A 27,099-nucleotide genomic window follows, 5' to 3' on the forward strand; every position below is an offset into this window, starting at 1 on the left:
TGTTATGCTTTTTCGCCAAATCAATAAACAAAATGAAACATGGCTGTGCATCTTCGATTCTGATGGCAGTGTCTATGCACAGAACTTTTCAACATTTCAACAATGTAGAGCAGCTGTCTGTATTTCTATTACTTGAACACTTTTTTTAGACAATGTTTATAAACTTGTTAGGAGAGAGAGAGAGAAGTTGCAAAATTTTCAGATTTTAATTTGAAATTTTAATAGGCTTAGTTTAGTGTCAGAAAATAGAAACTCATCTGTGGGAAAATGCCTTCCTCCTAAATTATTAATAATATATTTAAAAATAAAAATTCCCAGCCCATCGGTTCACAAGGATAGAGCTATTTTGCTTTGTCTAAATAAATTGGTCTCTATTACATATTACATATGTACATCGTTTATCAAACTACTCACTACCTATGACATAGAGCACATACTTACATACGTTATGTGTGCATGTACACTACACACACATTCATCTCTGGAAAATGAGCGAAGACTTTTTTCTTTTATTTAAAATAAACTTAACACTCATTGAATTTTAGATAGAAACCTAATAAAATCTTATCTTAAAACAAGTTTGTATCAAATCAACTTTATTTTTGAACACTGTACAAACTTTTTCCCACTTTAAAAATCTGTAATGACTGTACAGTTACACACCAAACAACAGGATCAAAGCTAGGCAGGACAGGTTACTGGCTGGCTGTCTTTCTGGGCTATGCTTCAATTGCCTGTCTCTAGATACACTCACTCATTGGCCACCTTCTTTTTTTCCTCAATTTTTTTCTGAGAAGGACCAAGCATCCTTGAAGACTGATTGTTATTTTCATGACCAGAGGCTTTAAAGTTTATGGAAAGTCTGAAAATCAGAGAAAGGCCACAAAATAACAGCCATTTCAAACCAGAGACAATGCCAATTTTTTTTTCCTCATTTATTCAAATTCACTGCAGGAAGTAAACACTAAAAGATTAAAAAAACAAAACAAAAATTCACACTGCAGTATGTACAGTTTCATGACATCACATGAAGAAATTAAATTCTAATAAAAATGACAAATCATACTTTTGAGCAGATTGCATCAAAATTGCTTGTGTAAACCCCAGAATTCATACCATGAACGGTAATGCGCCTATATTCCAGGATACTGGAATACTCCTGGTATATTATTATGTTTCCAATGGAATTAAAAAATTCATGAAAGTACTGTGTGAACTCTTTATGACGAAAAGTGGTTGACTTGACTTAAAAAGTTTTAAGACCCTTGGATTCAAAGCACGTTCTTTCACAAAGCTGAAACCACAGAAGCCGTGTCCAGAAATGGAATACTGTCATGTTGGGATGAACATCTGATCTGACTTGTTAAGACATTTTTGCCAAATGCACAGATGCACAGGGTCCCCCATGCACTTTTCATGCAGCAGGTAATCACAACTTAAATAAAAGGTTTATTTTATACATTTGTCCAGACTTGCAACTGTATACATACATGCACAATTTTTAAACCTGTCCAATTATATTTACACTTATACATGGAATATACAGAAACCAAAGAGATTAAAAGGCTTTTCTGTTGCATTAGAACAATACAAAATATGTATTTTTTCATTAAGGAAATCACTATTTACATCACCTTTAAAAACCGATTTTAACATCTTCATGTAACAAGTCAATATATATATATACATATTATATATATATATATATAAAATATATACTCTCACCAGTTTACTCTTCTGTAAGATGCAGCAGAGAACAGGTAATGCTATCTTACTGATGTCAATGAGAGCTGTAGTACCCTTTCACAAATCATTTTATTGGGAAGGAATTGTCTAGATATCTAAAACAGTCCTTGAAAATGTGTGTATGTGCATCCTTGTATCTACACAGCCATAAACAAAGTGAATTTACGGATGTACGCCCTTTCTCACTGCTCTTCTTTAAAATCATACTGAACTCAAATTGGGGACACTCTCTAGTAAATCAGAACTGCTTTCTCTGTGGTCACATTTATTTATGTATCATGTATCTTTCATTTCTTTTAACTGTTGACAACAATAACAACAAAAACAACCAATCAACGAAACAAGCAAAAAAGCAATGCTGGCCTGTGATCTTTTTCCTGACCTAAATTTCACTCCCTTGTTAAAAAAAGACCATTTTCCCTTAACCAAAGGGTAATACCAAAATTTTTTCTAGCATACTTCTAAGGTTCCAGACCTTTCACAGTGGCAGAAAAAAAATGACTTGTTTAAGAACTAATTTATATCATGTAGACAATAAGATTGTCACAGAGTAAATACGGGATGGAGTTGAATCTACTCACCGGCCAGTGGAATTCTCACTTCAGAACAAGCATATGCCTTCATCTCTTTGTGACGTAGCATACTAGTCACTCCTATTATTTTATAATATATCCAGTAACTATTTACAAATCATTTTGAGAAAAAAAAATAATCATTTAGGGTTTTAGATCACATTAGGAAATAACACCTATTTTAAGTATAAAAGTCTTAGAAACAATTTCAAGTAGAACAATTTCAAATAGATTTCCTTCTAATTAATAGTTGATTATATAACAATTTTTTGACAGGTCAGTTGCTAACCTGGTTCACAATTAAAACCAAAAATATCTGGTGAATGAATTGTGGATTGTAAAAACTGAACTGAAAACCATGGGCTTGTTTCAAGATAGAAACGCCATGTGGCTCAATAATATATTAAGTTCTTCCAAGAACACATCAATGTGTACTTTAAGCACTACTTTAAAATAATAGATCTGATGGAGTGACTGTGTACAATTCTGTCATGTATATGTGCCCTTTGTACTTTTTCGTTTAGTCAGTCTGAGTTGAGTGCCTTTCTTGGGTTTGAAATAAATGTTTTCATCTTTGTCAGCACTGTTCTTAGGACGATGGTTTTAATAGAAGTTAAGGATGTATTATTCAGGAGGAGTTTCCGAACCATCCTGGAATCACCTGAGTTTGGTAAGTGGCCCTGTTGTTCCATCCCTAAGGCTAATTAAGTAGATGTTACTCTTTAGAACACATAATAATCACAGATTTTCCTGAGATGTTGAGCCAGATATGAACGTTGTCCCTTCCACCCAATTTTTTGGTCATAAAAAGTATTCTGAACTAGATTTCCAAAGACATAACAGTAATATATGAAGTACAATACTGCAAATTTTGAGTTGATGTGTGACTGTACTGGGGAAAATACAGGCATCAAATAGTCTGTTTGCAGTCCTGTGTTCTGAGAGTCATAAGCTATGGTTCCCACACTTCAGTGTGCAGAAGAAACACCTGGGGAGTGTGCTGAGAGGCAGATGGAAGATTCCCAGGTCCACTTAGCAGAGATTCTTGTTCTGGAGAGCTGAGAGGCTGCCTAAGAACCTGCATTTTAAAATGAGTGCTCCAGATGACTCTAGCGCAGGTGGTCTGAGTCCAGCTTTAAGAAACCCTGGTCATAAAACTCACAGGTACCACAGAAATGGTAAGAAGTAGCTTTTACAAGAGATGGTGAAAACTGTCCAAAGAAAAGCCATTTTGCTTCTGTTAAAAACAGCTTCTTAAATATTCAACTATTCAGGAAACCACCTGAAGATAAATATTAACTTTCCTAATTCTGTAAAAGGAGGAATATCAATTTAGTAAAGTAGTTAAAATACAAAAATGGAAATCCGCCTTTTTTTTTTTTTAAAGGATCTATCAAATTTCCATCAACTGTAATCAATTTTTACTAAGTAGTACAAGGTTTAAAGAAATACAGTATATTGAAAACGATTGGGGTGGGAAAGACACTTTGGGGAACCATAAAACCCCTTCCAAGAGTTAAAAATAATTTTTTTTTTCTTTTTAGCAAAAGTGAAAAATGTAAGCATATTTTTTTCTAATTTGTTTTTGAACTGAATGAGAAGTGAATCAGCACTAGGGTTTTTTTAATTCAATAATTATCCTTTAAAGAGTTATCATTTAACAATTTGGGACTTAAAAAACATATTATGCAGGCTGACTTCTGAAAAGCAAAATAAAGTACCCTAATAAAGGCAGCAAAATGCATTAATCCACAGTGGATGGAGGTTCACCTTTTAATTTATGCCTGTTATTTGTGATTATAAAAGAGTATCATTCATAGCTACTCACAGTTGTTGTCTGATGCATACAGAAGTGTTAAACCACCAGTTGCTAGTTCAGTAGCTTCCTCATGACATTAACATAAAGCAAAAAGGAGTATGCAGACTTAAACACCACCAGGAACCAATACTTTTCAAAATAAAAAAAGCTTCAATTATACCATGCTTGTTTCTCACATCATGCGCTTATTTATACAGATCTCAAGTTCGTACTAGTTAGTTTTAAAAAGATCCAAAGATGGATGGCAGGTACATTTTACTCTGATTCCTTTTTTATTGTTAGCATGTTTCCCAGAAGTCCATAAACTTCTCCATTTGCGCTGTGTGGGCGCGAGGCATTATTTCCCATATGGCTATTATAAGGGCTTCTTAAATTAAAGAAAGAAGCTTTAGTTTCTGCAGCAGGAAATAACTCTTCTTTGACTGTAACCTGTGAGATACTTTCAGCAGATGAAGGCTCCCTCCAAATGTCCTTGTCCTGTGTTTCTCGACTGGTAACAGAACTGCCCCCTTTCTGGAGCATGTAATACAGGATCGGGTTAGTTTTGGTCAGTCTAGGGGAGTCTTTGTCGTACTCATTCTTGTCCACATCTGTGATGACCCACTTAATGGGTCCCTTCTCACTGGGCACGGAACACCCATTCACAAGCCCAGACTCGGGTCGAGACCCCGTGCAGCCCACGGGCTCGGGGAAAGGAGGGCTGGCAGGCGTTTTTGCCGCTCCCGGGTACGGGAATGTCCTGCTGTCCATGCCGCTGCTGGGCTGGGCAGCACTGCACATCAGTCCGGTGAGAGAGGAAATGCTGAATTCAGGCCTGCTGTTGGTCACGTTATTTTTGTGTCCTTTCTTTTTACTGTCGATGACAGAGTTACTCCTGTGCTGGGACAGATCTCTCACACAGTTCTCTGAGAGAAGCAGCTGTTTCAGAACATTGAAGCTTTTGCTCTCTCTGGCCCAATTCCGAGGCTCGCTTTCGCTGGCTGAACCGTGACTGGCAGGATATTTAAATTCAAGATCACTTCGGCTCAACTTCAGCTCTTGCTGGTTAAGCAAGGACCCGTACAGTGCCTCCGGGGCACTGTGACTGTTTGCAGCATCGACTGTGTTATTTTTCACCTTTTTAAATGGATTTTCTAAGGGCTCAGTATAAAGCTTCCTTTTCTTAGGGGCCATGCAAAGATTCTTTGACTCTAGAAGCGTCAGTTCACTATTTCTCTGACTGGTGTCCAGGTCATCGGCCAGGTAACTCTCTTGATTTTGTCTCAGCAGTCGACTGAGCAGACCGTTCCTTGAGAAAGAAAAATCCTGAGGTGAGATGGGCTCCGATTTAAAGTCCTCGGATGCCGGTAAGGCAGCAGCGCTTCTCTGCCCCGGAGGAGCCATCCCCAAGAACGGGGCGTCCTTAGCATCGTGGCTCAAGTGTGCGTTGGTGTTGTGAGTCTGTAAGTCGTCACAAGGCTCAGATTTTATTTTCACCATCAAGATTTGTTCACTTAAAGCTCTATCCGTGTGTTCCTGAGTGCTTTCATCTCTTAAGGGAACCATTTCTTTTTTTTCACTCTTCCCTTTGTTGGGGTTTCCCAGGAGCAACTGGAGGACAGTGCGCCTTTCAAGGAGATTTTCTATTTCTGAACCAGAGAGTCCTGGCTCAGGACCTGTTGCCGGACTGCCGAACGCTTTACTTTCTTCAGCTGTATTTGTTTTATTGGAGAGCAGAGGGCTGTTTAATCTATCAATCACACCTGTAGGTCTGTCTGTGTTTACACCGAGCAGCTGCTTACTGGGTCTCTGCTCTTCCCCCGACATGGAAGACTGCATTCCACACTGCGCTAAATTCTGTAACAGCTTACTGGCACTGAAAGTTGCAGAGTTTTGTGCACCTTCATTTTGGACTGGTTTCTCTCCTTGCAATTCTTTGCTCTTTGTCAGGTCCATCAAGTGGTTAGACGCAGTATTCGTTGGCCTTTCGGACTGGGGGCCACAGGCATATGGTGGGGAATTCCACCTGATGACCAGTGAGTGTTGGGAAAGATTGATGGGAGACTCTGCTTTGGTGGATGCAAGCAGCGGTGGAGTGCTCACTGGGGTAGTCCTATTGGTACCAGGGCTTTCTATCACAGAAGTCCTCATGTACTTCTGCGTCCTGAACTTCGTCACCTCGCCGTGTACTTCCTGAGGACTGCTGTTTCTTTCTATGTTTTCTTCATTCTTATGGCCAAGTAGCAACTGAAGGAGGGTTACTTTCTGGTGTGAATTTAGCTTAGAATTCTTTGAGGTATCTTGATCTTCTTTGAGATCTACTTCGGGGACTTTCGGATCCCAAGTGTTTAGCAAGGACTGGGTTAAGTTATCCAGAGAAACAGGCTGGTCGGGTGCGGGCTTTTCGATTCGGTGTTTGCAAGACAAGTCTATGGGAACACAGTTGGAATAAGAGCTTTCATCACCACTGCTATCATCTGTAAAACTAGGATTGTTATCCGAGTACTCGTCAATAGTTGTAGGTGTACTGCTGTCCTCGAAAACGCTTCCTCTCTCACTGTGACTGTGTCCGTTCATTGGCTTAGGTATGGTCTGGCTTTTGAGAAGATGTAGAAGCAAACTGTTATTAGCAGCTTGTTTTATATTGTTTCTTTCCAGTGAGTTCTTATAGCCTGCATTTTTGGGGGAGGAAGGAACGATACCCATAGGACTTGGAAACGCTGTACCTTTGCTAGCCATTAGTTTGTTTGATGATGTTCTAGCCTGACCGTTAAGATGGCCTGACACTCCTTTTGAGAGCTGGAAACTGCCGACATCCTTCTGGCCATTTTCTTGTAACCTGGCCATAGCAGCCAGTCTTTCACTCGCTGCTTGATTTGCATTTTGTGTTTTTAAAGCATGTTCTCGAGAATATTGCTGTAAATGAGCCTCGCTGGAAAGGAGTAAAGCGAGCTGGCTACAAGCGACACTAGGCTTGGGCGAAGTGGCGGGACTAGCCCTTTTCTCCACCATGCTCGCAACAGCCTGCAATCTGGCCGCACACGACAAAGGTTCACTCATGACCTTCGTTCCACTCTGCCCAACATGATGAGGCGACTCTGCGAACCTGTCTCTGATGAGGTTTTTAGTTACATCAGGGAGACTGGTATCAGGCTTTTGATCTTTAGCTTTACTTTTCTTCAACAAAGTTTTTAAATGACTTGATGCAACACCGTAGCACCTTAAATCTTTCTCCATTTTTAAAGGGTCATGACTGAGGGTATATCCTTGCTCCTTGAGGCTCTGCCTAATTTGTTGTGACAGAGCAACAGTCTGCAGCCTGGAGCTGAACGACTGAAGCAAAGAGGCCAGTAATGTGCTATCCTGTTTGCCTTTAGGCACATTGTCAACCATGCCGGCCAGCAAAGCCTCCTTCTTCACGTTTAAATTTACGATGGAATCAGACAGCCTCTTCCGCTTCGCTGCATTCCAGTCCTCAGAAGACTGCAGTAGTCTGGCTTTTTTGAGATGCAGCATGCCAGATCCCTGATACGCATGTGAATTGAGAACTGGACCATTACCTGGACAGGTGGGAAACGCACTACTAGAAATGTTAAAGTTCTGATCTTCTTCATTACGCCCAGCAGACTTTTTGTCGACGGCAGTACCTGATCCCTCTGCTGCCTGATGCATTAGTAATCCTTCTAGGTAAGTTAAAACAATAGAATCCTGGTGCACATCAGAGCCAAGCTCTTCTCCATGAGTCATGTTCAATAGAAGTGTTCACAAGGGCTTGGTTTCTATTCACTTTAAAGATGGTTTTCTGTGGGTGAATGAGATGTAACTTTAAGAAGTGAGTGTCAGTTTATCACCTTCCATAGTAATTAGACAGAGATGTACTGTTACATTGCGACGCGGATTTCTGCTGGCAATGATGAGATAAAAGGCAGGCAGACTCCAATGCAGTCCGACTGCAGAGCTGATCAACTCCCAGGCAAGCAGCAGCAGCAGAATTCCTTAACACACAGGCGGGCAGCAGCAGCAGACAGTCCTTAGTGAGTGCACTGCTTCTCCTTCTTCATCTTTTGTTCTCCAATAAATGTAAATATCAGTGTTCTAAAAAAAATAAAAAATAAAAAATAGTTAAGAGGGTGAAGAGTTAGAATTATGCTATGATATCTTTAAGCAAAAGAATAGAGCACTTTCAAGTTTATATGTGTATATATACACACACACATATATATATATATACACTAAAATATACATATACATGTATTATAGTCATTTCTTCAGTCTATTTTATTGCCATTCCTATTAAATTGGAAATCTCTACTGGAAATCCTCTGGATCAATGCATATTGTTAAAATGATCCAATCAATTAGAAACGAGAAAATACTTTAATGCTATATAATTGTCTTCCAAAGCCCACCAAATTTTTGAATTTTCATTAAGCACCTTTCTGCACATCGAGAGAAAGGCTCAGTCTTTTCTATAGCACTGCAGCTCTGTAAGGGGCTAGAACTAGCAACCTTACATTACTGGGAGCTTAGGAAGGAACAAAAGAAGAAGTGTAGAGAAAGGAAAAGAGACCCACATTACACGAACTCATCTAGTAAGTTTTATGTGGGCTTGAGGCGTACAGAACAGATTCTCTTCTGACATACATCATCCTCCAGACATCAGACGTTCCATAAGTAATTTGTAGAATTTCTGTTTTCAAAGAATTGGAAGCCCTAACAAGCATAAGATTATTTTGTAGGCCTACAAAAGTGTGATAGCCCTAGTCATATTCATAAACATTTAAATATAATCACAACCTTACTCTCTCTCAGTTTTTACAATGACTTACTGACAACAGTGATTCTTTGGATGATCATTCAGGTCTATCAAAGGTTTAATGTGTCTGTTTCAAAATCCTTACACATGTGCTCTACGTAGAAATTTTAATATGAGCTCCATTCCTAGCAGATGCAGAATATAGGTGACAGGTGAACCTATAACCCTAAGTTTCTAGAATGTTCCTAATATAAAATACTCATCTCCCTACCCATGCTATTTCTTTTTGTGTGAATTTGTTGTTAATAAGTTTAGATGAATTAAAATATTACATGTGATTTGAAAACGCCTTTAAAAGATTCAAAAATCAAAGTCATTATTAAAAAGAAAATGTGCCAAGATACTTGCACTAATTTTTGGTTTAGAGAATGTGGCTACTCTAACACATACACGTATAACTACGTGTATACGCTAAGCTGTCACGCTGTCCTGTACAAAAGCGGGCAAGAAACATTTAGAATAGCTACGAAGGACAGAGGAATAACTGCCTACAGAAAATTCTAAGTTAAAGTAGTTATTTTTTGTTAATTTATTTGAAAAGAAAAGTCTATAAATGGCACCAATTACGTGAAGCAAGTAAGAGGAAACAGAGCTTTTCATAGAAACCTGTTTTTTAAAAAGATCAATCTGTGAATCAAAGATTATGGTTACTGAGAAGCTGCTTCAGGTGCACTCAGGGACAACACCCACCACCATTCCCTACTAGCAGAAAATGAAACGCCTCAGAAAGCAGGAATTCTGAGACCTCCTGAGGCTGGAATTCACTCAGACCCTACTATTAAAAGCTCCTCAGGGAACTGAGTGAGCCAAATTTCTTCACGTAATGTCCTTTTCTCTCTCGTAAACAACTGAAGAGAGAGACATCAATAACAACAACCCTTCCTACCTTTCCCCAGCCTGTCTTTTCCCTTCTATAGCACAGAATTTAACTGAGAAATTTTGGGGGGGAAAAAAAGGGAGGCTCTAATACTTGGATACGGTACAGCTCGTTGGGACCTACAGATATTAGGGTATAATGTAAAATATTATCACTACTTAATAAAGACTTTATAAGGTTAAAATCACTTGACTTAAAGCTAGCATTAACCTGCCTCATTTTCTTTTAGTGGAAAGACACCCACATTATTTCTGAATCACCAACATATACTCAGCTTGCTGGATTTTATATACAGATCACTTCAGAACGTTCCCAGGTATTGGACACTACTTGAGTACAGTTAAAAATACCAAAATGTCAACACATATTTAAGAATTAGGCTTCTTTAGAGATTTGCAAGTCATATATTTAAATTATAAAATACTGTGATTCCTTGGCTTCTCCGTGGATCTACTGGTTTATTTCTAACTTCAGTAATAATTTTTTTAGAGCTTATATACATGTCTATTTAAAGATATTCAATGTTCTCTTCATAAACACAATAAAGAAGAGATTTTACTTGTATGGCAAACACTTAAGTGATTTCTGTGGAAAGGTAACAGAATTATCCAAAACATTTGGTTTACGGAGGGTGAGAAGAAGAGAAAAGTTCTGAGGGGTCAAACAAATAAAAAAGAAAAAAATACAAATGAAGGCATCACAAATTTTGCAACTCATAAGGTTTAGAAGGAAAAATTTAGTTTAGAAACTAAAATACATTATACTAATATCCTGTATTTAAACATTAGGTTGGTAGAGAGACAAAGTGAAGAAATATTTCTTTTAATAAGCACTAAGAATACACACACACACACACACACACGAATGGAAAAAAAAATAAAGCCTACCCAGTGATAAAATAAAAGTTGACTGGACAATATTTATTTCAACTTAGTTGTCACTTTTATAGAGTGGTTCTATAAAATTTTTAGAAAAAGATTTTTTGATTTTAACAAAACATTTAGTGTAATATTTATGATGGCAAAGAGTGACTTAAATTTGATTTTGGAATTATTGTTCTAAATCAAAATCAGCTCTTTACAATTTTAATGAATTCATTTAACCTTCAGTATACTGAGAAAAATAATCATTACTATTTATCTTCTGGGTCTAACAAACATTTTATTACCATTTAAGTCAACTGATGAATAATTTACAGAAGAGTGAAAGGATAATGCAAAACTCATCAGAATTTTTAATAAAAATTTATACATAGCAAACCCAATTCTTTTTTTGTTTGTTTTCATATTTTTTTTATTATAGGTTACCACAAGATATTGAATACAGTTCTCTGTGCTACACAGTATAAACTTGTTGTTTATCTATTTTACATACAGTAGTTAGTATCTGCAAATCTTGACCTCCCAATTTATTCTTTCCCACCCCCTTTACCCCTGGGTAATTGTAAGTTTGTTCTCTGTCTGTGAGTCTTTTTCTGTTTTGTAAATAAGTTCATCTGTGTCTTTTTTTAAGATTCCACATATAAATGATATCATATGATATTTTTCTTTCTCTTTCTGGCTTACTTCACTTAGTGTGATGATCTCCAGGTCCATCCAGATGGCATTATTTTATTATTTTTTACTTTTTTCTTTTTAACATTTTTTTATTGATTTATAATCATTTTACAATGTTGTGTCAAATTCCAGTGTAGGGCACAATTTTTCAGTTATACATGAACATATATATATTCATTGTCACATTTTTTTCTCTGTGAGCTACCATAAGATCTTGTATATATTTCCCTGTGCTTCACAGTATAATCTTGTTTACCTATTCTACAATTTTGAAATCCCAGGCTATCTCTTCCTACGCCCTGCCCTCTTGGCAACCACAAGTTTGTATTCTATGTCTGTGAGTCTATTTCTGTTTTGTATTTATGCTTTGAGCACACCCAATTCTTAATTCCATATTTTGCTGCTTTTGAAGGACAACATATCCAAAATGGAGGCACTTTGGAACTGAGAGCTCATCTACTGTCATGCACAAACCTGGAAACGCCTTATTAATACACATTCCAGACTTCAAGTGCATGGCTGTGAGTTTCTAGTTTAATCATCACTTCTGAGTCTTCTTTTTGTACTTGTATAATTCAAAACATGTTACTTTGGGAAATTCTGACAGCTCAAAATTATGTTGAAGCAAGAAAGACAGAAATCTTCCTTGTCCCATAATTGAAAAATATTTTTTATTTTTAGATTTATTAAGAACAACTGTAACTGGTGTTACAGCAATAAATCTAGTGGGTTATTTCATTTCCATGTCATTTATTTTCCTCCAATCTCTCTTTTAACACACCAGCTTCAGTATTTGTCCACTTATGAACTGTTTATAAAAAATTTGGGTGTGCTAACATCATAAAAGAAGGAATACTGCCATATATTCTTTGAGCAAGACAGGACAGGCAAGGTTTCTTGTCACAAAATAGTGATGAAGTCCTTCCTATTACGCAATTGGAGGAAAATACGGTATTTCCTTTTTGCCTTTAGAACTACATTGGTATGGTAACTCTGTGAGGTGATGGCTATGTTAACTAACCTTACTTTGGTAATAATTTTGCAATATATGTGCACATCAAATCATCACATTATACACCTTAAACTTACACAATGTTAAATGTCAACTATATCTCAATCAAGCTGGAGGAAAAAAGAACTATATTCTGTTCACTCATTGATTCTTAAGTTTGAGAAAAGTCATTTAGGATATTGTCATCTGAAGAAACAGAGATATTGCTTATACAATCAATGTCACCATCATCAATCACGTCGACAATGCTCCTATCAGCCTCTTTGCACTCATTCTCTGATTCATCTAATTGAAGCATCTTCCTATGCCAACTTTTTCCTCTTTGACATTATGGATGGAAAACAGAAAATACCATCCCATAATGTATGTTTGATTTTACAAAAAGTTCCAATGGACACAAATGGTAATAGCAAGATACAATGGTTTTTTCCTACTAAAAACACATTCACTGAAACTTTAAAAAAGAATAAAAGTCATATAATATAATCCTTCCTAACAGTTAGAAATATAAACCACAAATAACAAACAAGCAAAAACAACTTCATAAACAAAAACTGGGTCCAAAGAACCCTGATAGTATACCAAGGGTTAATACACTTCAAGACAATTTGATAAAATTTATGTATAACCATTTTACAGTGTTAAAATTATAAATGAATTTTCCTTTTATTAATTTAAAATTGTTCGTAAGCATAAAAATATCTTTTAAATCTGATAAAGCTGAGATTTTACTGGTCCACTAGCATGGAGTGAAAAAAATTATTGTTGCAGCAGGACAGAATTATTTAAAAAAATAATAAAATCAAACTAAACCATAAAAAAATTCCATGGAATCCTGACCATAGGGGTAGATAGACTTTGGCAAAGATCCAAGTTTGAACACATAGACTAATTAAGTAAAATCTTTTGTAAAATGCTTGAATTTAGAGTGTATTTTTTTAAAACTCATTTTAAAGGACCCAAAAATATGAAATTATGTTGAAGTCTTAACTTTTTTTTAGCGCTTTAATCAATAAAGACAGTTGTAAATAATTCACATACTAACAGTTCCCAAGTAGGTGTAATATTGATCTTCTGAAGTAAAGTATTTCCATTGCATTGTGTTTTACATTTTCTATTTGGAAATGGTTTATTAAGCAAAGACAAAGTTTGCTGAATTTTTAAACACTTTTTAAAATGGCAAAATCCAAGTAAAAAGACTTTACTTGGATAAATGAAGGATGTGTCTAATAGGATTCTTATATGTGGGACTACTTTTGGTTGAGGATAGATAAATAATGAATGAGAAAGGTCTTTTCTAGCTATTTCTAAGGAAAGGATTCAGTATCTCACTTGCGATCAAATTGTCCATTAAAAACACATTTCAGTTATTAAACATCTATAAAGTCACTTTGTATGCTATTTAAATTATGTCTAATGAACACCTCATGACTTCCAATTGTTTCCATGAAATCTCCTCCAATTTCTTTTGCATTATCAAGTAACACCTGTTTGAGTATTGAATTTAAAGGTATTTCTGCAATGTGACTCTTTAATAAGAATTTGGATTCTTGGCTCTGGTTCCTTAAAATGCAGAAGTAATTAAAAGGCTACTCCTACTGGACAATATTACCTGAATTTCACTGTAGATTATTTTTGGAGATGCTTTTTATGTAAAAGGATAAGAAAAACATTAAGATGCTTCCCTAAGCATTAGAAGAAAAATAACTATGTACACTAAGAAGATTCCAAAGTCCTAATTATTGAACCTTTTACTTAAGCAATACAAATTCAGGTAAATAATTCAGAGAACTCTTAGTGTTTTCTAAGGTGAGACTCTGAAAGTTTTAAGAGTTGAACAGGGAATAAAAACCCAAGAAAATTTATCAAGAAGATGTAACCCCAAACATCTTATGCAGATGGATGAAATTAGCTTTTGAAACCAAGGGCCAATGGAAAGTTAGAATATATAAAACGCAACACTTAATTACATAAAACAAGAAATGAAAAGTAAAATTTCAGATAACAGTCTTGGGACTTCATTGAAAAGTGAAGACTGCAGTGAATCCTCTATTTTAAATGAAATGTTTGTTTTTGAAAAAACAAAAACAAAAAACAAAAAACAGTAAGAAAAAGAATTAAATATTCAACTGTTGCCATTTCATAGCTGGGAATAATATGGGCATAGTAAGGGAAGAGGCCTGAGATTTCATTTATTAGAATGTATTTCTAATTTCTTGAAAAAAAATCAAAATCAGTATATGTCCTTTGATATAATTTAAATTCTAAGGTAATAGTTTTCTTCGTAGTATTATCTACCAAAAGATGGATTTGTGGTTGTTTAATCTGATGGGTGCCAAGAAAATAAACTTACCTAAATACATTTTGCTCAACTGAGGGCCTCTGCATTTAAAATTAGACAAGAGTTTCTCGCCCTCTCCCAGGGCTTCTCATTTCAGGTGTAAATACACTCTGGAGATTGGTGACAGAAGCCACTGACACCGGAGTGAGTAAAACAGCCACCCAGACTGCTCTCCACTGCAACCTGAGGGCCTTACATATTTTTGCCCAAGGCCAAATTTGCCCCTCCCTTCCAGGTCCATCAGCTTTAACTTGCTGTCAGCTACTTTGACGGGAGTAAAATAGTGCCCCTATTAAGAGACTCACTAGGAGACACGAATGCTTGACTCACTCAGGTGTTCAACAGGACATATGTATGGGGGGACTTCTTCAAATACAAATTTTTATTTTTTTGATTCTAAGTAATTGATCAAATTGTAGTTGATAAAAATGACAAGCACTTTAACCAGAACGATGATATGCTGTCATAAAGTTGTGGAAACAGAACTGACCAATATATTTCAGTCTATTGAGTGAACTGGAGGGAAGGAAACAATTTTGAAATAGCCATACACCCTACCCACTCAGTCTCCAAAAGTTACTAATATTCACTACTTTCTTTACTGGGGTCACAGAATTTCAAACAGATGTTTATTTAAAAGCTAAACATGAGCTTATATTCTAACTGGAGTTTTTGCTTCTCTCTTAATAGCTATACCTATATACTAAATAAAACGTAACAGTAAAGATTTAAGATCTTTGACGACACAGATAAATGCATGAGAGAGGTAACATCATCGTCCTGATGACAGAAACAAGTATCCCCTATAAACGATACAGCGACTTAAAGAAGAGCTTCTTTGTTACGAATTGTCCTCAGAAGGCTATGTTGATGAATCAGAGTCAATAAATCCACTATCCATCTTATTCTGCTTTTATAGTTTATATAAAAATTAAATTTACAATAAAAATTAAGATTATCAAGTTGGAGATTTTAAGTTAAAAAGATGCACAGAATCAAAGGAAGTAGAGAAAGAGCTTAACTGCCAATTTCTATTCCAAAATGGAACACCTTAATGGATACTGTGTTGCATTATCCTGAAAACATAGAAACTAGAATATTTTTAAATAAAATTAATTCTAACCATAGTTTTAAAAATTCAGGAAGAAAATTATTATATGATAAAGAGTACATGTGATATTTATTTAGCAATAATATCAATGTCCACTACCTTCAGTTAAACAATAGTTCTCTGAAGAGACACAAAATAATGACTAACAAATTTTTTAGTGGCACATAAGTGTGGAAAAAAAGAGTTTAAACATAACACAGAGAGTATAGTTTCTCCTAAGCTTTTGCAATAGCTCTTCAAAGTAACTGGTGCTTTCTATCAGTTTTGAAAAGCATGATATTTTTCCAATCTCTATAAAAAAATGAAATATAATGGAAAATGGTGCTTTCTTCTCCTGGAATTGTTTGAGTGTTTACAGTATATGAAATACACTATATATATATATATATATATATATATATAAAAGAACATCCTTTGAGATAGGAGCATAAATCCTATTAAACTCAACTATAGTCTCCCCATCCTTAAAATAGATTTGACATACAGATATAAGCACAAGGTCAAGGTCACAGATCAGTAAGAAAGATTACCAACAGAACTGATGTAACAGCTGGCATTTGATCAAAGCTCTTGGGGTTTTTAGTACACTTACCAGACACGGCATTTACTTACCGGGTACACTCTGTTTTAAAAATGTTCCCAATCTTTGAAGACAAGATCTTTATGCACTGTTTGCTTTAAAGCATCTTCTGCTAAAGACGTTGCACTAGATCACAGAATAAGAAAGGAAACTAGTGTGTGTATGCTTCAGAGTCATGAGTTTTTATGTGTGTGTGTGTGTATATGTATGCCTGCGTATTTATTTATTTATTTGTTATCACTGATCCTTGCCATGTGACCCATTTTGAAATTAATTTAACTTTCAGGTTCCTGAATCGACCATGCTCCCCAATACCTCCAAGCCTTTGTACCGGCTAAAATGGAAATGGCATATTTCTCAAAATCTTGGGTCACTTCTTCCCAAAGACACAGATTTAATTGCTAAAAATTGGCTCAACCAGAGAAGTTTTACACTGTATCCACAGTCTTCCATGATCATTTCCAAGTTATACACATAGAAAGAAACTATGGTTATCAACAACAGCAACAAAAGTGATTCTTAATGGAGTATATTATTGAATAGTGTGATTATCTAACAAAACCATGTCTTTCGTTTCAGCTGTTCAAACAAAATACTGAATTTATCTTAAATTACATCAATGAAACCAAAAGTTATATGATGAATGTGCTTAGTGAAGGATTCTGATCAAGAAATTCTTTTTAAGAATGCATAATGCTGTTGGGGTAAATTAATAATATAAAAGCTTTCCCTGTTAAATCAAGTATCACCTGCTGTAGCTTTATATAATTTGCAAATTATCATACAGGTACATGTAAATGTTCTCAATGATCAGTTTTTCATTTTACAAAATTATTTCCGATGAATTAAACAGGTCTGAATGAAAATACCAGAACTGTACTATTCTAGAAGGACTGCTAGTTTCTCAATAACAAAGGAAAAAGGATAACAAATTATCAAATTAAGTACCACTGAACATGGAACTTCTTTCCCAGGCAGAAGCAGAATATCAAAATGACCACTTATAGATACCAATTTGTACATAAAACTCTGACCATAAAGTCTATTGACATATTTTCTATTTTAAAACAAACATAATCCCTTGTAAAATACACTATATTAAAGTCTATTTAGAGAAATCACTTATCAATTAATAAGTATGTCCTTCTTTACGTGGGGCCAGGGTCAAAGTGCTCTCTTGTTGTGTGAACTCTGACTTGATTTTCCAGAAACGGTAAAAACATTGTGATATCATGCTTGCCCATAATGGCCAAAGGACACAAAGCTTTCATGATAGAGGGTTTTGGTCAGTCCGTGGCAGAGAAATATAACAGATGCAATCCATGGACAGACAGACAGACATAGTGATAATATCTGTAAAGGGAAGAACTCAATTAACCTAACAGGGTCCCACTCCAGGAGGGGATTAATGAGCAAACAACAAGAATATGCACAATGTACCTGGAGAACTTCTGTCTTTAAAAATTAAGAGGAAACACTGAAATGCATTCTTCAGCTATGGAGATGAAAATGCGGGCATACCATCAGTAGGCTATTTACTTTAAAGGGTTTCATTTTGACTGTAAAACTGACACCCATTTCTTTCCATAATGTCTCTTTTGCTCATCTGTACACATAAGCAAATATCTGAAGCAATAATCTCAGGAACTATAGCCAGTAACTGCCAATCTGAGACCCAGCTTTGCTGCCGTTCTGGTCTCAGGCATGTTCAGTCCATGAGCAGGGACAGCCTGCATGGCCCTAGCCATGGCACCTGGCACTCAGATAGACTGGGGTGGGCGTAATAAGGAGGCTTTAGAAGAGGCTCCTCTGAGCTGGAGAAGCAGCAGGAAGAACAGTCTAGGTAACATAGGTCAGTGCCTTTCTGACTCCACTTCCTGGACCAAGGATATTTCAGAACAACTTTTATGTTCGCACTTACGATCATGAGAAACAACTACTAGTATCTACTATTAGCATTATTTAATAAAACTAAAACATTTTCACACCAAAAAATCAAATACTTCAGCTTTGTGAGGACCTCTATTACATACATCATTTTTCTTATTTTCTTTCTTTTTTATCTCCTGAGATAGAATGATGAAATGTGGACTGGCACACACACACTACACTGATTACTTCCCTGTTTTGTAGTATTTTCCAACTCCAATATCAATTACTGAAGTTCTTATATCAGTATTTCCTCCATTTATGTTTTGCTTTACTATTTTGGTACTTATCATGCTTTCAATTACAGCATTTATATAAAGTGAACAATTTGTTTTGTATTTAAGCATATACATAAACATCCTGTCATTACACATGAGGATATGACTAAAATATAACTGTGGGAAAAATAATGTGATGCAGAATAAAAAGTAAAGAACCTTCTTCTGCTCAGTGCCCTCCCCTCTCACCCACACTATCCCTACCACCATCACTTTATAAAATATATCAGAATGAAAAATGCATCATATATTTAATGATGCTCCATTTGCCTACAATCAAGCTAAAGGAATAAAGTGTCTTTTTTATTCTCTAAGTCTCAGCTGAGGACTCACCCCCTCCTTCCTTGAGCAGCTTTCCCTGCACTGTGTAGGCTGAGGACAGCTTTTCATCTCTGGGACTCCACAGCACTCAGTAGATCTTTCACCCATCTCATTACAAAGTTGTATTTGCTTTGTGGATGCTTGACCGTCAACTAGAGTGTAAACAAGGATGATGCCTCTGTCATCCTTACGTCCCAGCACCCGGCAGAGAGAGCCTTCCTGGTAGAACATGCAACAAGACAAACTCCTAGGCTGTGCAACGAGGGGTAGGCTGTCATAATTCTATGGCACCTTAAGATTTAAAATAATATGATCATACCATTTATAATGTTTGGTTTCAAATTTAAGACATCCTTTCCCCCTGATTATAAACTAACAAGAAATCTACAAAATTAAAGAGTAATAAAGTATTTCATCCTACACAGGAAGTTCTGTGGATTTGGAAAACACGTGTGATTAGTATTCTGTTAGGGAAGCACAAGATTTAAATACTTGTAAGATCTTTATTTTAACATCTGTTTTTAAAAGAGTTCATATTAATTTAGTTTCCTGTAATCAGTGTCTTCCCAGTTAAGGTCTGTAAGATTTAATATGCCCACAGATTATATCAACAATGAGCAAGTGTTTCAAAATAGTGGCAGCATAAAGCTTTTCACCATTTTCCCCTCTCAAACTACTCACTCTATAAGTTGAGTAAAATCTATTAAACATTAAAGTATTTCATTGTTAAATTTTCTTATGATGGAGATGCATTAAAGAGATGAAATATCACATTGAAAGATTTAATCCTTAGAATTAGACAAACCAAACTCATCCTAAAAAACAGTTATAATAAAATGGAGAAAGAAAGCCTTTATGAATTAACTTTTTACTGCATATTAACCACAACTGAGAAATCATTTCTCTATATCCGTTTGAAAAATGAATCACTGAAGTAGATAATAATCATATACTAAGTAACCTGAACCCTTTAAATTGTGTGAAAAAGATTCAATCAAATTGGCCAGAGCTATCCTTAGGGTGATCTCTTTCATTTGAACCTGTATTTGTTGAAGAGCTTCAGGTATCAGCTTTTACTGTTTTGGGCTAAATAAAAACAATATCCCGCTATAAAGTGATTCAATCAGAATATGTAAAAGTGATCAAATTACTTTTAAAAGATTTTAAGCATGAAAATCTAAAAACCAATGCAACAGAAACAAACACTATCCAAGCAGGTCTTGAATACGGATGCAAGAGGAGTCAACATGTCATTGTCTCGACTTTTCCACTTCTTCCCTATCTGCATGCTGCTCATAGCAATACAAAGTCAAGGGAATTCACTCCTTTGACCTGTACTGAAGGAGTAAGCTTCAGGTCCCCTCTTTCTTCAGGACAGTGCATCAAACCTGTATCATGTTTCTTAGATCTGAGGAGGCTAAGAAGTCATGTGAGTCCAGGAAACATCTAGCTTTGATGGATAAAATTTTGAAAATGCATTTTTCTAAAATGTACAGTAAGATGCTCTTTAATATGTATTAAAAACAAAACAAAACATATCATACTGTACTCCAAAAAGCTTTTTAGGCATTTGTTTTAAAGTTATTACACTATCAAATCAAATTTCCTTGTCTTTCATAAAATGTTATGGTGTTTTTTTGGGGCAGATACTTTATTCACTTGGACTAATGACTTCTTTTTAAAGCTAAACTGACAAATATCTTAGCCCCCATAATACTGGGAATGCAAATTTATAGAACTTGTATAAAAATGGCAGAGCAGGTCATTTTTATGAAGAGAAACCTATTTTCCTATATGATTCTACCACTAGCTATCATTTTCCTAACAGCAAATAGATTCCACAAACATAACAGGACCACAGAATTTAAAGGACAGAGAGAGTTGTAAGGTCATCTGCTTAATTAATCATCCCTATTGAATGCTTCAACCCCTTTAATAACCTATTTGCTAACACTGGCTGGCTAACTTTATTTATGAAAACTCTGAGTGACCATGGATTGTATTCCAAGTGGTATCTTGGAATCAGCTGGCTCTGGGTTCAATTTCTAGCTCTTTCGCTTACCAATTGCCTGGCCTTGGGTAAGTTAACTACTCCTGAAGCTTTATTATTATAAATATGCAAAACCCGATACCTATTTCACAGAGCCTCCGTAAAGAGAAAATTCAACCATGCTCATCACAATGTCTGGGCACCAAGCAGGTGCTGAACAAGGATTACCCATTATTCGGAGAACTCATCTCATATCTGCACAACTGCAACAGTATGAAATTCTTCCCTGAACCAGGCTATAATCTGTCTTCTCTTACTCTGATCATTAGTCTTTTGGGGCCACAGAAAACAAGGCTAATCCTTCACTTATCCTTCAAACACCAGAAAATAGCCGCCATATTCCACAGACGAAATCTATCACCTTGTTCTGGTCTAGATAAGATAGTTAAATTCCATTGCTGACAGGAATCTAGCAAAGGGCAAACAAAGGAAGACAAATGTGCCTGGGCGCCAGTCTGTGGTGGATGCCGCCAAGATGCAATTCTTCACAAATTCTTGACTGGTCAAAGTCGCGTATAAAAGCTCCTGGGAGCTCTCCACCGCGGACTGTTGGCGCCTGCTAAGTTTACTGCAAAAGCTCTGCTCTTCCCCAAGTGCTTTAAGCCACACCTCCTCCTCAAATGAAACACCAAAGTATGTTTTCTTTGATTCTCCTCCTGGGGTTGGTTATTATTGTATTATCTTCATTTGCATTTTAACAAACAAGGGTACTAAAGCTCAAAGCTTCTGAGTGATTGGTTAATTGGTCAGTAAGTGGCTTATCCAAAACCAAATTAAGGGTCTTCAAAGTGCCAACCTTTCCTATTAGTTTAAATTGCCACAGACTCAGACAAAGGTAAATTTGAAAACATTTGGTAAAGCGAACTTTTTTAGCACCTGGAGAACTTTGGATTACTTTTCCTACTGCAAAATCTTGTCTGTTGTCTCTTGTTTTTATTAGGAAGGTTACAAAGCACAGTGGTTAAGAGAACAGTCTTTGGATTCCTGGATCTGTAATTCATCAGTGGGTGACTCTGGCCAAGTTACCTGTCCATTCTGGGGCTAAGTTTCTCTAGCTTAAAACAGGAATCATAATAGTATCCACTTCATCAAGCTGTTGTATTCAGTGAAATATACCTGGCATTTTCTAAGCATTAGATTAGCATTAACTGTTCTATTATTTGTGGACAGAGCATCAGACCAGAGGGCTTTCTCATAAAATTCTTCTTCACTTTCCAGTCATCCCACATAAAACTCCTTATGAGTTGGGACTGTCCATGACATATGAATCTCCATGCCCAACAGGTTAGAGGCACTTGAAATTGTCTGTTAAATGCTAGAGTATATTCTATTTATAACCTGAAAAACCAAACCAAACCAAAACAAAAACCCCCCAAAAACCCCCAAAACAAAAAACTGTGAATCTGTAATTTAATAACTTAGGTAATTAATTTTTAACTCTGCAAGACATGTTTACTTAAACCAAAGAGTAATTTCATGTAATACATACCTATCATTTTATCCTTCCCTAGTCTTTTTTCATAAAGAACCTGTTTCCTGACCACTAGCCTCAGAGGAATGGACCACCCTAGCAACATGTCTAAACTGGACCAATTCATTTACTCTCTTGGGATATGTAATTCAAAGAGACTGAAAACTTTCCGTGTTGGGGTTGCTTTAATGATGGCACATTTTACAGGTTAGCACACAAAGGAGTCAGTATGCTGAGAGAAAAGAATGAAGTAGGCGCAGGGAGAGACGCAGAGATGAGGAAGGCAAAAAGGTAAAGAGAGTTGATAAATGGTTTCCAGTGTCAAGGAAGTGCAATACCCTCCTACAGAGGGATTCCCAAAGAGCCTGCTGCGTGCCTCTAAGTCTCCCTGTACCTGAGCTTTGCTGAGTGGCCTTCGGTCCTATGCAATTGCAGCATCCTTCAGGTACTGCAGTAACACGATGTAAGACAATAAACCCATGGTTTAAAGACCTCTGGAAATAGCTACACTCTCCTTCCTCACTATTCCTACAGTACCTCCACCTCGTGCGGTCTACGACCAACACATATCTCTGCTTTTCAAATGGGGAAAGATAATGACACAGAGAGGTAAATAAGACGTCCAAGGTCATACTTAGAGTTTGTAGGGGCAGCACTGATACCAAAATTTCAGATATCTTATTCCCAGGAGCCTGAAATAACCAATAAACCAGCTGCTTCCCTTGATGGAACTAAAGTATGCCAATTATCCAAACTGTGTAGGAAACATTGACCAAAACAGGGGTTAATTGGACATTGGTTGTTTTAATTCCATAATCAGCTCTTTCCCTGCGCTACCCTGGGAGTGAGTAACATATCTTTTGCAGGAATGGGAAGGAGGCCAGCACAGGCCATCTGGCTGAATACGTCCTTTCATCAAGTTATCCCTGCAGTTGTGTGAAACTTAACTGATGTTGAAGAACTTTACAGTTTAATTTGTTTTATCATTTTCCCTCTACTCTATTAAATTTAAAAGTCGATAAATCTTTATTTTCATATTAGCTAAGTAGCCTGAAGTTACTGAATCTACATGAATATATATATTCTATATGTGTATGTGGGCAGAAGAGAGTGAAATTTTCTGATGTTAAAAACCATTTCTTGTATTAAAAATGAGAGCAGTTCATTTAGACCATGCTACTAGAAAAGAAATGAAGACTCATTTTCCTTCCCACATGGAATGTAAAGCAAAATATTGGTCTTCCTCTCAGCTGAGTTAAAAAAGGATCCATGAAAGAACACAAGTGGCCTATTTCCTTGTCCAGTTTCCTGACTTCCTCTACTTTGTAATTTTGCTAAGATGACAACATATCTGGATTATTCAAGAGCACTTCCTAACACCTCAGAGTCAAATTCACAACCATCACGTGGGTTCAGCTCACGACACTAGTGGCCAGCCAAGGGCAACAGTCAAGAGATGTCTCAGTCGTTAAGCAGGTATTTTTTTCCCCTTCAGTCCCTTCTTTCCTCCTGCTTCCTCCACCCTTCCTAACCTCTCAAATGTTTACTTTCCCCAATTCTTTTCTCCATCCTTTAATTCTCAAGACTTAAATGAATTCTACCTGACTTATGATGCTGCTGGCATTCAGAACTACAAAGACTCCCGATACTGATGTGAAGGCCATGTTCCCTATGCTGGGAAATGTGTATAGGGTGGGTTATTAATACTTAATAATACAAATATTAATGCCCAGTAGCCGGTCAGACTAGGGCTTTCCAAGCCCTAGAAGATGAGCTGAGTAAAGTTCAAGGCCTTGAGAATGGATGGATGAAAGAAAGGCAAGCTTAGAGGGATTGCCTACCTAATATACAACCTAGGTTCTGTGCCTATTAATTAGAAGAGAGTAAGGGTCCATGCCAGGGAGCTACAGCCAAGGTGATAAAATCTTAAGGGAGCTGCTGGTATTCAAGCTATATGAATGAACAGACTGGAAAATGAATTTCTCAAGTGGAACCTAGCACAAAGGTAAGTGTTATGTTGAAGGTTATGTTGAAGTTGGTGAGGAAATAAAGACCAGATGGTCCTTGCTCAGAGGGCCAAATAGGAAAATATCCCATAATGGGCATCTTGATTCAGCTACCTCTACTATCTCTAGCAAAATATGCCCCTAAATGGGCAAGGCTTCTAACAGCACGCATTATCGCCCTCTTACAGTGCCTGCAGTCAAAGTTCATTAGTCAAGCTGGGTGGGTGGGAAGCAGGGTTACCCAGGGTCAGCTAAGGCCAGGCTCTACCTAAGGGTTCCAGGTGCTTCTTTTGTTTCATTTGCTGCTGTAAACTACTGGGTTTCCACCTGTCTCCGGTTCTTAAATAAACTTTGGCAGCTCCTGGTCCTAGATAACAGCCTTGGCACCAAATGTTTCAACAACAACTGCCCAAAGGAAGGAATCAGAAATAACAATTATTCCATGGTGGAATAAACAAGAAAAAGAGGCAGAAGGTTGCCCTGCTCCAGTGTTCCAACTGCTCCTCAGTCACTTCCTTTCTGCATAGCATGTAACATGCTTCTTCCTTTCAACCGGACCTGAGGGAGGTCATCTGCCCCTACGGACCAACTCCCGGAACTCTGAGGCTATGAGAGATACCGAAGAGAGAAAAAATGACCATATGTTACCATCTTTTTGTGCCTCGTTTTACTCATTCAAGAGCAGTAGGCTCAGTGAGACCCTCTAAGATTCTACTGCATCTCCCCGGCTCTAGTTCTTTTGGCTCCTTATTTTAAAGTCCTTCTTGAGAATGTTCTTATTCCTGCTAAACATAGTTGCTTTGCCCTTCTTTCTCTTCTCCATCATTCAGGACTGATGCTCCTTCAGGGGTAAGTATGTACTGTCACTCGAGAGAATACAATGCCTTCTTTCATCTTCTCTCCTGCCCACAAAAAGGAGACTTTTTATAAGTATCACTCCAAATTTTTGGCAGTTCAGCTTTAGAGACAATTTCATGGATATCAAAAGGAACTAAAAATACCTGCATAAATGATACCAAATTTTCAAAAGGTAAACAGAATAAAGAATACTCTTCTACAAGAAAGAAAAATTCAGAGGAAACATGATATTCATTGTTCCATTTACTTTCCTCCACAGCATCCTTAGAGCCCAGGCATATGACAAAGATTTGCCAAAATACACTGGAAAGATGACTAAAAATATTGTCCATTTACATCTGCGATGGTAGGAAATCACATTCAGGATTGAAAGGCAGCTTTGCCTTTAAGACTTCCTCCCCTTTTCTGACCAATGTTTTCTAAAGTAATTCAGCCTATTTTGAAATAAATTACAGAGGCAAGTATACCAATTAAACAATTTAACCTAGAAATTCAGCTTGAGTTGAGTTTTGTGGTTTATGATATATTCATAGAATGGTTTGTAAGTTTCTGTATTTTATTTACAGAAGAGAATATCATTCAAAGTTTCCAAGTCAAAAACTTAGAAGTTTCCCCAAAAAGTCTAACTATAAACATAAGTTTGCTACAAAATTATTACTAACAATTTATCAAGTAAAGTGTCTCCTCCATTCACCTCCCCACAAAAGTACATCCACTCAGGAGTGATGCAAAGCAGAGAAAAAAAAATTCTTCAGTCTACTAAATACATCCACAGTATAATTTTTTAAAGTCCCCAAATTTGGCAATATTTTTGTTCTAAATATATTTTTCAGTAGCATAAACACTGTGAAGTGGAAATGGTTGGAATGCACGTCCAGAATAAAAGGGCTGGGTGGAGTTCTGTATAATCAGCAAAATGGAAGAACAAAATCCTGTCTACTAGAACAAAACTAATGTAAGAATGTGCCCTGAATCTCTCCTTTTAACTACATAATCAAGAAAAATGGTCATCAGATAGATGATACCAGTCAAATCTCATTAGTAAAATTATGTCTGAGAAGGGATAAAAATGGTTAAACCTTCTTAAACTCTCTGTTCCATAATCAGTTTTTAGTTATTTACAAAGAATGCCAACAGGAAAAGCACTCATACAACTGCAGAGGGTAGTCTTTGTATTTTTCAGTGTTAACACTGTGTGTTATCAGTGATGGGCCTGAGGACAAAAGATGACTGGAAGTAACCAACTAAAATTGAGAACAAAACCAAACAAACAAAAATCAGGACTGAGAAACTTGCCTTCATAAACGATTTTACAGTACTGTATTAGCTGCTCACAGGACTAGATACCACTCCAATCCACCAGCTGCCATTCTCAACGATTTAAGATGAAGAAAATCTGAGAGTCAGTTTTTCCACAGCTCACTTGTGTAATATCTTCTTTTACATCTTCCAACAATCTATATAGTAAAAAATTCCTTCCAGTTTTCATTTCTAGAAGATACGAAGAGCTTTAAAAATAAAAACACTGAGGTCCATCCACTTGCTCTGTAACTCTGGGTAAATCCGCCTGAGCTTCAGTTTAATGTGTGTGATTCCAACTTACCTAATACGATAGTTGTGAAGACTGAATAACATATACAAAACATCCAATACAGCAAGTCCTCAAGAAATGCTAGTTTACTTCTTCCCTCTTTATGCTGCATATCTCTAGTAGATATCAATTATAATTTATATAATTGTTTTAATTTTATGCTAATTAGGCAAAATCTACCCTTTC

At 36.5% G+C, this 27,099-nt stretch overlaps 1 protein-coding gene across 4 annotated transcripts in view; it reads right to left on the reverse strand.

Moving 5' to 3' along the window:
* Positions 1 to 916: 916 nt before the first annotated feature.
* Positions 917 to 27,099, reverse strand: part of NRIP1 (nuclear receptor interacting protein 1) — an 85,892-nt gene continuing 59,709 nt past the window's right edge. For 3 of the 4 annotated variants that reach the window (XM_031457887.2, XM_064496497.1, XM_031457883.2), the window contains one exon: positions 917 to 8,211. In XM_031457887.2, coding sequence (XP_031313747.2) covers positions 4,393 to 7,863 — 3,471 coding nt within the window. In that variant the 5' untranslated portion in view covers positions 7,864 to 8,211 and the 3' untranslated portion in view covers positions 917 to 4,392. Of the gene's footprint in view, positions 8,212 to 16,441; positions 16,536 to 27,099 lie in introns of all 4 variants that reach the window. The other variant, XM_031457892.2, reaches the window with a different exon arrangement.

This window comes from Camelus dromedarius, chromosome 2 (genome assembly GCF_036321535.1).
Source record: "Camelus dromedarius isolate mCamDro1 chromosome 2, mCamDro1.pat, whole genome shotgun sequence".
Taxonomy (NCBI): domain Eukaryota; kingdom Metazoa; phylum Chordata; class Mammalia; order Artiodactyla; family Camelidae; genus Camelus; species Camelus dromedarius.